Source organism: Schistocerca gregaria, chromosome 3 (assembly GCF_023897955.1).
Source record: "Schistocerca gregaria isolate iqSchGreg1 chromosome 3, iqSchGreg1.2, whole genome shotgun sequence".
In the NCBI taxonomy this organism is placed as follows: domain Eukaryota; kingdom Metazoa; phylum Arthropoda; class Insecta; order Orthoptera; family Acrididae; genus Schistocerca; species Schistocerca gregaria.
The window spans coordinates 453892679-453904803 of NC_064922.1; the positions used below are offsets into that span (position 1 = coordinate 453892679).

Below are 12125 nucleotides of genomic sequence, written 5' to 3' on the forward strand. Positions count from 1 at the left end.
CATACGGATTGTATGTGACCTTTCCTTCCACAAGTGTAGCACTGTGCTTGTCTGGACGGGCAGTCTTGGTGTTTGTGCTGTGAATACCACCGAGGACATGACATAATTCTAGCCGCCTGTTTAAAGAACTGTTCATGCGGCGTGGAATGTGTGAGTTGTTGCTGCCTACTGGACAGGTCGTGAGCAAGGGCTGAGTCCACCTGACAAACTGGTGGCTGCTCAAATTTATCGACCGCTACAGCACCTGAATTAATCTGACACCACAGAAATAAACGATTTTTCGCTGCAATCGCACTGATGAGTGGACGACGCTGACAGAAACACATTCTCACTCCCAGCTCTGCAGCATCACTGTAAGGAGTCCGCTATACAGTCGAGCATGTGAAGGCCCAACCCCAGTTTGTGAAATTCCTTACAAGCTTTCTCACTTTCTAATGATGTTGTCCACATGTATATGCAGCATCACCTTGTCCTCCTCAATGATCAGTTGACATATGACGAGCTTCATGCCCTTAACACAGCCTATCTGCTCTTGTAACAACATTAAACACGAACGACACTAACACATTCTGGTGACAATTCTAGCTGTCAAAGAGAAGCATCTACATCCTGGCTGGTGATGCATTCATACACATCCAGCTGTGTCTTCCACGTACTTCACTTTTTCTGTTAGCAATGAATCTGAGTGATTTTCTTTTCTGTTCGGGTTTGATTTTATACTGGGCTGTTCACTACCAGGAACTGCCCAAGAGCAGGGGAATTCCGTCATAGACATCCAATTACGAGAAGAGCTGTGAAACGAACTCAGAGAAACAGTGGCCTTCATGTCTGAAAGTAATGTCTGATGAGATACCAATGAGAAAGATTTTCTTTTTTCGTGCACGATGGTACCTTAATGTGTCTGTTCGCTGTGAATGTCTGTGTTGAATGTGTGTGGAGTTCTAGGATCATCCTTATGTGTTAATAACGATAAGGGAGAAGTTGTGCTATATGTTCCCATTAGGATGGGACACTGTGGAGAGTTTTGTACTTTAACCCAGAACACTGGCGCAGAGCCTGGTGGTGGGGAACTTTTGAAACAACTACCTACTAGTCGAGCGCAACTGCAAAAGCGTTCATTACTAGTCTTGACTACAGAGTTCCTATTATTTGCTCTGTGTGATTTGTACCTTGATGGTACCTAGGCAAATGCAGAGTTATCAATCCAAAAATCGCGTGAGCACCACCTTGGAGTGGACGAGGCGGGAAAGAAATCGATAGTTCAAATTGTTCAAATGGCTCTGAGCACTTTGGGACTTAACTGCTGAGGTCATCAGTCTCCTAGAACTTAGAACTATATAAACCTAACTAACCTAAGGACATCACACACGTCCATGCCCGAGGCAGGATTCGAACCTGCGACCGTAGCGGTAGCGCGGTTCCAGACTGTAGCGCCTAGAACCTCTCGGCCACTCTGGCCGGCGAAATCGATAGTGACTTTTTCAAGAGAACCATCCCGCCTATAGTCAGGACCACTGGAATACGGAGCTTCCAATCCTCGTACGGCCTTCCTGATTTCAATTTACATAAATCACTTCAAGCAAAGTCCACATATGTTCGATGGGATTTAAGTTGGCAGGGGGGGGGAGGAGGGGGGAGGGGACGAGCTGGCCAGTCCAGTAGCTGCTTACCCTCTCTTTCCAAGAGCTTCTGCACCTGCGCAGTTAGATGCGGTCGCACATTGTCATCCATAAAAATGAAATCAGGGCCGAATGCTCTCATGAAAAATGGCACATGGGAAAGGAGTACACAGTCGAAATAACGTTGACTGGTGAGTGCACAATGTTCAAAGATTTGGGGGTCAGTACACCAGTGCCACATTATGCCTCTGCACAACATAACACTTGAACTACCAAAACTATCAAGTTCGACAATGCTGGACATAACCTCATACGGCTACAGATGGGTACACATAATGCGCCCAGGAACATTATCGAAAGCGTTCATTTCGATGATTCAGGTGTCATGTTTTGGGAGGGCATAATCTTGCTTGAGTGTACTGCTCTTGACATCTTTGAATATGGTATGATTGCCAGTCAACGTTATTGAGACACTGTTCACTTTCCCTACATGCCACACACCGTTGAGTGGCTTGTGGAGTATAAATGTAGATGTAGATGCATCTTTTCAGGGGTACATTTGGCCATGACTTTATTTTTATGGATGACAATGCGCGACCGCTTCAAATAGCGAAGGTAGAGGAGCTCTTGGAATGAGAGTATATTTGGCGATTGGACTGACCTGCCGATTTCCCTGACTTAAATCCCATCTAGAACGTGTGTGCTGTGTTGGGGAGACCTATTGCAGCAAATCCAGATGCACGATCAAACGTCCTGCAGTTGTCAACCACACTGGTGGTGGAATGGAATGCTTTATCAAAAAAGCTCTTTTGCAGTCTTGTGGCCATCATGGCAGCATGCTGAGAGCACACATTGCCATTCATGGTGATCACACACCCTACTAAAAACAAGTTGTGATTTTAGCCATATCCATGGAACCATCATGAGTCACAGTGACTTCAGTGTAACTATTGTCTTTGAATAAAAGTGTCATTGCTCTTCTCCTGACTGCGTATTACTTTCAGTTACCTTATGTACTCTGCTTGCAGAAGTTTTTTCTATGTGTGGCCAAAGTTTAATGGAGCTATTTTACTTCACAGTGACTCATCATATTAAAATTACTTTCCCCCTTAAGTTTTGCACATCAGTGTACATCCACACCACTACTTCACAAATCATTATCAAGTGTATAGTGAAGGGTACTTCCCATTGTACCAGGTATTGGGGCTTCTTCCCAATCCACTCGCATATGGGATGCGGAAGAGTCATACCTAAAAATGTCTCTGTGCAAATTGCAATTAGTCTAATTAGTCTAATCTTGTCCTTGTGATCCCTACAGGAGCAACCCATAGGGGATAGTAGTATATTCTTAGGTTCCTCATCCTTCAGACTTCTCAAGTAGTCTTTCGCAGAACAGTTGACATATTTTCAAGTGTCGTTCTGTTTGGATTTTCAGCATTTATGAGATGCTCTCGCGTGGATAAACCAGACCTATCACATTTGGTGCTGTCTTTCTTTGTATTCGTTCATATTCTCTGTTAGTCCTATTTTGTATAAGTATAGAGTAGTATTCTGGATTGCTCATTCGTGTTTTCGCTAAGCACTGTCCATCGTGGACTGCATTTACCCAGTATTCTATCAATGAATGGAAGTCGGCCACCTACCTTCCATTCCACTGAGATTATGTGACCAGTCTCTTTCATATCCCCACAAACTGTTACACCCAGGTATTTTATGACGTTAGTGACTGCAAAAATGTACCGATACCTTTGTCGTTAGTGACCATTAAGGCTTCATCTGCCATTAGTGCAGATTTTTCAGAAATTCCGTGGCGCTCTTCAGTCGCAAACAGTTGTGTGACCAGTTGAGTCTTCCTCCTCTTTACGTTCAGTATCCCTCCTTAGGCTTATTTGGTGTGGGACCAATGCAGTCGAACAATATTCTAGGATGGCTCGCAAGAGTGTTGTAGACTGACTGTATTATACCAGTGTACTACCAATGAACCAATGTCTGTCATCTGCTTTACCTAAGACTGGGTTGCGGAATGTTTCCATTTCGTATCCCCACAGATTGCTACAGCCAGGTATTCCAAATTTACTAGAAACTTTATCGTTCGCGATCATTACGAAAGTATTTGCCGTTAATGTTTGTGGTTACTCACACAGGGACTACAGGTTAGGTGTCAACCATGACTTGATGGCACTGTTTCCTTGGTAATTGGTGCATGGAAAATAAATTACCGATAATAGCTCACAAAACAGATTATTTGTTACTGAATGGAAATGAAGATCGAGTAAACCTGAAATTAGAATAAATGACCAAGCAGTAAAGGGAATACAAATGTTTAGGTAATTCGTTATAAACATCGACGAGAATGCGAACTTTCTTACACATCGAAATCCCAGTACACTAGCTACTGTAAGGGCACTATAAATTGGTCCTATCCCCTTATTACTGATCGTTAAAAGTCGGCACAATTCGGAACAGTTCGCGTCGACTGTTCTCTTTTTCGTACTGCTGCCGACCTCAGCGATCCCAATGTTGTGACGCTGACGAAATGGTGCTGTGCTGTCTGCGTGAACGAACGATTAAATGATTAGTAACAGTTACTGAACCACATTTAAATTCCTTATGCAATATGTGACACGATCGCAGATGTTTACTAAAAGTTTTGAATGTAATTTTTCTTCTGCTCATTGCATTGTATTACAACAGCCTTAATTTAATTTCATATTCCTTGATACAAATACGAACAACAGTTGAAGGTGATCGTCTCTATAGTGCGCGTTCACGAATCCATGTTACTTCCATGTCAAAAAATACATCACAGCAGCTGCTTGGTACGTTCATGCACACCCATGCGTTGTCAGTATTGGAAGTAGTGGAACAGAAACAACTAAATATTCCCTATCTCACATTCTCTACCTTGCAGGAGCTGAGCTAAGTACCCCTCTATCTTGAGGTAGGTGGTCAAATACTCAGCTCACGGCCGAATGAACCAACATAAATTAAAATTAAGCACATCTTGAAATATTATTGTCTCTATAAGTTTCTTGGTTATTTACTGAGCATGAACATTACACTCAAGGACTTAACGTTAGCTGTCGTTTTCGTATTAGGCTGTTAGTTGCCAGAAGCATTTTATTGTAAATTACTGCTAAGAGTCGCAGGCCACAGTTTGACGATCATCCCGCGACTGACACTTTGTTTACATATTTTTGGAAGATAAGTTGTGAATACAGACCATAGAGGAATTTCTTCCATTACACATGTACTGTTCTTAAATATTCTCTACGGAGACATTACTACTTATTAGAGAAATTTCTTTGCTACGCCGACAACCTGCGATCCGGAAGTGTATTGACTCAGTGAGACTCTTATTTGGGCCTACGAGAGTTATAGATTTTTTGTATGTTTTTCATGCCTAGATAACTGCACAGACATATGGTTGCATGCATTGTAATAATCATTATATATAATGATCCACATGCAACTATATCTCTACCAAGTATCTAGGCATGAAAAACAAAACAAAATCAGCTAACCTGCAAATCTCGTGCGTCCAAAAGGAGTCTCACTGTACTTCTGGCCCGCCAACAGTTTCATTTTTTCCTTATTTTCCCCAGTACCAATGCAAGAATCTAAAGTGTGCTATGTATTCTCATCAGACATATTTCAATTTGCGCTATATGGATTTGCGAAAATAGAATACCAGTTGCAACTATGGCAGTAGTGCTACCGCTGGAAAACAAACGTAAGGATTTTTGTCGCCAGTAATGAGTGCCTCTGAGAGCAACAGGAAAGAAACCACATGTCGCTGAGAGGTTAAAGTGTATCTCTATGTCTACAGTGCCCCGAAAATAATGGCTGCAGCAAGGGGCTTAATAAACTTGATTTGTATAAGAAGCGCTAATTTTTCCGGTTTACAATTGTTACACCCATTCCAGTGCCGTTTTATATTGACTTGTGCAGGATGTGGACGAAAATACGGCGAGGGATTGTTATCACTCCGCGTTGTACAACAACCAACGAAGTTTGTGCCGGGTGAGCCCTAGCATGTTTTCTCATTAAACGCATAATTTTACCCAGGTTAACGCAGTAAACCAGGCTCATTTTTGTAGTAAAAAGGTTAGAGTTTGTAACATTTATGTGTCCCATAAATATTAGAGTGTGTCGTCCCTGGGACTTCCAGATATATGCATTGTCTTCTGCTTGAAGTGTAGCGTTATTCAGTACTGCAGTGTCTTCGTATATTGCACATCGCTAGGAGCTATACCTACAGTTCTACTAACTCAATTGGATGTAACCCCATTGATGAAACTGTACAAGTGGAGGGGATGCTACACTGACATTTCGCGTATATTGACTTCGGGGCGGGTAGAAAGTCTTCTATGTTAGAGTTTATGTATGAGAATCACTGCTTTATTATTATATCGTTTCTATTGGTTGAGGTAGAGACTTATTCCATTGTGCTTATAGTGAACAAGGGAAATTAATGAAAATATTTACTAATAAATATTGTTAGCATTTTCAATGCACACTATTCATATTGTACCGGCAGTTACAGTTACGTAAATTCCCGTCTGCGTTTAGCAATGAGAGAATACTATTTCAAGAAACATTTTTGATATCATCAAGACATTCGCTTTTGCTTCTAAACAGCTACTTTCTAGGATATTATAAAAGAAATCACAGCATGAGATATGGAAGTGGAGTGATTTATTATGAAAATTTATGTCAACAGAAAGTTGTCTAATTTTGTAAATGCGATTTATGATTTCCCTTGTCAGGTTACATGTTGCGCAACTCGTAATACAGTTCAAGTCAATATACTTGAAAGCTGTTAATCATATCTGCACAATACAGCCACCAATATGGGGTAAAAAAACGCATAATAACTATAGTCAATTTAAGCTCCAATATCAGAAGTAGTTTAGGAATTGAAAGTACATCACAGTGATACCTATTATTTCTTTTGTACATAACATAATTACCTTTGCCTGTAAAAGCTGTTTATTTACAGTATTTAGATTCAGGCCTTGTTGCAGTTGTCAAACTGTACAACTATGTTTTAGCATGTCAAAAATTAACTCTTCTGATATGTATGCATGTCCTTGTCATATCTGTCTGATGGGTATTGTACTGTTTTTAATATGTTTTATATGAATCACACCAAAATGTTTCTCGTACACAGTGTCTGCATGACATTAGATTTTGACAAGTCCGAAAGCACAGTTACACCACTTGATAATGTCCTCAAATAGAGATTGCAGTAGTGCATATGAATCACACTCACACTCAGAGGTGACTGTGATGTTATTTACAAAATTTTGTATGTTTGTGAACCCCACAATGAGAAATAAAACACCTAGGCTATTATCATTTATAATTTGCAGTTAGTTACTTTACCGTGACAAGTTTGGTGCAGTAAATCCTTTCCTCATTTTTCCTTCTCTTTTACCTGTTTTCTTCATTTGAATTTAAGTTGTTAAAGGGATAGGGAATGCACCTGTTGTGTGCAGATGCAGGAGGAGCTGGCTGCTGTGTGTGACCAGCACAGACCATGGTCAGCCGTCTGCAGCCTGCTGCTTCGAGCTGTAGTGGCAGCAGGGATACTAGAACATTGCATGGGGTACCTCAAGTGTCACCTCTATTTCTCATGGGCACTGCTGCCAATGCCATTATCTGTATCACTTCAGGCAGAGGGGTTACGTTGATAGTCTTGGATGTTAATGAATTTAGCATATGTTGATATTTGGGAGTAAGTAAGAAACTTGTATTTTATTGTTTCCTCCAAAAAAATTCCTGCCCAAAAATGACACGTGCAAACACCATTTTGAAGATGCAAATTTCGGATAAAAAAAAAAATGCTGTATTTCTGTAACAGTTCTAGATATTTTGTTAGTTTTTTATTTGAAAGATAATTGTTTTATGATTTCAGTGGTATCCTCTGTTTGGACATATCTGTCACAGTTCTTTTACTGTCGTCCTTCGATTTTTTTTTAATAATTTACAGAAAAGTTTTTTTCAAAATAGTCAGTCCAGAAAAGTTTGATTTTGTTTCTGTTGTTAGTACCATGTAAAAGAGAGCTTCCTGTTTTTAAGTTGGACAGGTTTTATTTTAAAAAAAAATATTTTTTAAACTTTCATGGGTAATGTATGTCTTCACTCAAGTTGTTTCTCACTAATTTCTTTGTTACACTGTTTATTTCTATTGTCTTTGTTGCAGATATTTCTGACACTTTGTTGTAGTTTCTTGTCAGTCTCTTTGTCATGGTTGTTCAGTGCACATTTCTGTATTGTAGTTGTTTGCTGAAGAGGCTTCTAAGAAATCTGAGACCATCCAGTGAGTTCTGTGTTTTCGTGAGGAATTTGCCAGTTGACACAGGTGCAGTATGTTTTGTGAAGAGGATTGTTTGAAATGTCTTGTAACTTGGTCGACAGGAGTGTGAAGTGTGCTGACTATATCCATAAAAGAGTGATATATAAGATAAACAAAAAAACACACTTGGTTCAGGCTGGGAATAAGTGTTTTCATTTGAAGACTGTTTGAAAGTGAGGATGTTTCCAGTGATGACTTTTTGTGTTCTAAATGTTTTGACAGAATAACGACGACAGTATCTGAACAAGGTGAAGCCTCTCATGGTGCAGATCATACAGATTTTGCATGAATAGAGGAAGAATTAAATAGCTACCCTGAATCAGGCAACTACAGAGGTAGCGTCTAGGTGTTAGTCCTGTTAAACCGTGGTCAGTGAATTTGAGTCATAAACTGTATGCATCAAGAAAGTGCAGAGGAATTACTAAAGCTATGGATGAATATATTACAGCAAAATTGACCACACTCTTCAGTGTAGAAACTCCATCTTTGGAAGAAAATAAATCAAAGCTTTCTTACATCTCTAGCCAGTAATTTTTCAGAAATATCCTACAGTGAAAAGGTCAAAGTTTTAACTGTTAATCCAGAGACATTTTCAAAGAAAACAATTTTGAACCCATTCCATAGCTATCAAAGTACATGGTAGACAAATCAAGAAATGTGAGGTCTGTAAAAGGAGGCTTTGAAAGACCAGATCCCTATTATGGTCATCCTGTAGAAGCAGCTTAAGTTCAAATAATGCAGGTATTTTCTCTGGAAGACAAATGAGACTGTTCTCGCCAGAGTGCTAAAAAAAAAAAAAATAAACACTATAACTGTAACAGTAGAAGGTAAGAAGTTACGAAAGTGAAGAGGTACATGACTCGCAATGTTAAAGAAACGTTTGCAATTTGTAAGATCGACTATAGAGCTTCACATATTGGAAGATCAAAGTTTTATGCACTACGACCTAAGTGTATAGTTCCACACCCACCTAGAGATTTGTTTATGTGTGTGCTGCACAAATTTGGAACTTTGTGTGGTAGCTTTGAAGAACTTACTGGAGCACATGACATGCAACACCTTGGTTGTGCGTATGAAGTCATTAGCAGTCTGTGACATAAAGTGAGAGACTCGTTTGTTTCAAGAATGTGGTGACTCCCATGGAACAGGAGGACTGTCTTTTCAGACACTTGGCCTGGAAGACGTAGCAGATAAATCCACAGAAATTACATATGCGACTTGGGAGGAAAAGAATCTAATTAAGAAAACTGTTGCCTTTGACAGTTTCATTGATGAACTTGGTTAATGATCAGTGAAAGCAGTAACTCACTAGCATCTGAAGAAGCAGTAACTCACTAGCATCTGAAGAAATTGCAACAACTCATTGCAGAAGTGAAAGTTTGTGTACAGGCTGAAGAAATATGTTTAGTGCTTCACTGAGATTTTGCTGAGAACTGGCCTGTAATTATTCCACAATAAGTACAAGTTTATCGTTGGAGTAATGACCAGGTTTCAATTTTTACAGGAGTGACATATTTTCAGAACAAGACCATAAGTGTTGCAGTTACAAGTGATGACTCAGGACATGACTCAGCACATGCTTTGCTAACAATGCGCAAAATTCTTCAGCTGCGGAGTCAGAGAAGATCATCATTATTTCTGATGGTGCTCCTAGTCATTTTAAAAATTGTTACCAGCTGTTTGAATTGGAGTAAGTCGCTTGTGCCGACTGATGGCGTAGACAGTGCTACTGGTCACATGAAAGGGCCTTGTGAGGCCTGCTGAAGCACCATGCTACAAAACATAATCTTTCCACACCAAATACAACTGTGATTCAGAATGCTGAGGATTTTACGGGAATTGTGAAATCTTACACATCCACAGCCCTCATTCTTTTGTCCAGAGAGGAAATTGAAGAATTCTGGGAGCAGAAAAACGAAGAATGGTCCAAACAAACTACTCCTGTGAAATGAATTCAGAGCACACATTTTTTGACTCAAAGTGATGGGCGAACTCATATTCCCCGCACTTTAAAGAGCAAGAAAGAAGAAATTTTGTTCATCTGGCCAACACCTCAGAAACAGCAGGATAATATTCAGATTCACAACCTGAGAAGGGGGATGTTTGTGGCGTGTGACTGGTGGATTGCAGAGATTATAGACACCATTTATGAGTTAAACGAAATTGTAGTGAACTTTATTCTACCCTATGGACCAGCTGCTGGATATAGGTTTCCAGTAGAAGGATAGCAATAATGCCATCAGTGCTCGCTTCCTGTTCACAATTATTTGAAGAATGTAAGTGCTCCAGTTCCTATTGGTTCGACAGGTGGACATCCCTCTATATCAATGGAAGATACTGAAGTAGTGGAACACATTTTTAGTTCATTGACCAGCTAATTTCAGTACAAAACAGAGTGCAAAGAAGTTTTATAAATTGAAACATTTAAGTCTTTGGACAATTAACAAACATTTTGGAACCATTTAAAATGCTTGAAAAAAGAGTCTCTTACTCATCTTTCAAAACTAAAATTTTATAAAATAAGGCTAGGTTTTGATTTTTATGAGCCTGTTATGTGATAATAAAACAGGTTTTATATATGGCAAAAATTTCAGTAGTTTATAAAACCTGTTCAGCCTAAAAGTGGAATATCTCCTTTTCAGGGTATGTGTAACTATATGCTACTAATGAACAGCAAGAAACTCAAAATTTTATGGATTGGCATTTTAGAAAAAAAAATCCATAAATTATAAAAAAAGAGCCAGAATGCTATAGTAAAAGAACTTTGACAGATAAGTCCAAATGGAGGATTTCTTTGTAGTCACAAAGTAATTATCTTTCATATAAAAGAAACACCAACAAAATATCTAGAACTGTTCCAGAGATACAGCATTTTAATTTTTTTTTCCAAAATTTGCTTCTTCAAAGGCCTGGTAAGAGTCCAATTTTTGCCAGGTACCTTATCCGAGTTTTGAAGGAGACTGGCCTGCAGCTGTTGAGAATGCAGGGTGCAGTGTCTGTAAGTTGTGGTTCATGTTGGCATCAAGACACCTGTTACTTGGGTCTGAGGCCATTTTAAGTTTGTATGGGCTTTGGCAGAAGTGGTGAAGGCATTATAGAAGCTTCCAATTCCACCTGTCTGCTTTGACCCTTGAGGTCATCAATATGGTGGAAACAGCTACTTCCAGAATATACAAAATGATGACAGTGACGTCACACACACACACACACACACACACACACACACACACAAACACACACACACACACACCAACAAACGTGAAAAAAATAAAAATGACACAATAACATCTCATTTCAAAATAAAATGAAACTATTGGGACAACCACAGAAAAGTGGGTGTTTAGGACGGAGACGAGCTAAACATACAACAATCAAAAAACACTGCATGATCACATAACAAATACTACAAAAAAATTAAATTACAACATTTCGCTACACAAACAAAACCCTGGATCGGACTTTTCCCTTGGCCTGTATAGCACAACTGCAGCTATCAATAAAATAAAATAAAAAAAAAAAAAAAACCAGCAACTCCAATAATTGGAGTCAGACATTTCCCTTGCTCCATATAGCTCAGCCACAGCTATCTATTTAAAAAATTCAACACCTACAACTCCAAAAATTGGAACCAAACAAAACCCCAACTCAAAAACCCAAAAACTTCATACATTGATACTACATCAATTAAAACACAACCAATCTACCATAAATATACAAATATTCTGATGAAATTTGGATTTGCCTTGTGCCAGATTTGGCCCTATGTTGGTTAGGAAGAGGCCAATTGAGAACCTGCATCCAACCTGTCTGTGTGCTAGATCACTGGACCTGGAGTTATGGTCTGGGATACAGTTTCATATGACAGCTAGAGGACTCTCGTTGTTATCCCACGCACCATGACTGCAAGAGTCTACATCACTCTGGTGATTCGATCTGCTGTGCTGCCATTCATGAACAACATTTAAACAGCATAACGCTGGTCCACATACCACTGTTGTTACCCACCATGCGCTACGGAGTGTCAGCATGTTGCCTTGGCCTTCTCGATCACCTGATCTGTCTCCAATCAAGCACATGTGGGACATCATCGACCGACAACTCCAGTGTGAACCACAAATAGCATTAACTGTCTCTGTCTTGACTAA

General features: G+C 39.6%; 1 protein-coding gene across 2 annotated transcripts in view; it reads left to right on the forward strand.

Annotated features, from left to right (window-relative positions):
* The first annotated feature begins 4810 nt into the window (after positions 1-4810).
* Positions 4811-12125, forward strand: part of LOC126354352 (protein tumorous imaginal discs, mitochondrial-like) — an 84162-nt gene continuing 76847 nt past the window's right edge. The window contains exon 1 of one of the 2 annotated variants that reach the window (XM_050003926.1): positions 4811-5642. In XM_050003926.1, coding sequence (XP_049859883.1) covers positions 5462-5642 — 181 coding nt within the window. In that variant the 5' untranslated portion in view covers positions 4811-5461. The remainder of the gene's footprint in view (positions 5643-12125) is intronic. The other variant, XM_050003927.1, reaches the window with a different exon arrangement.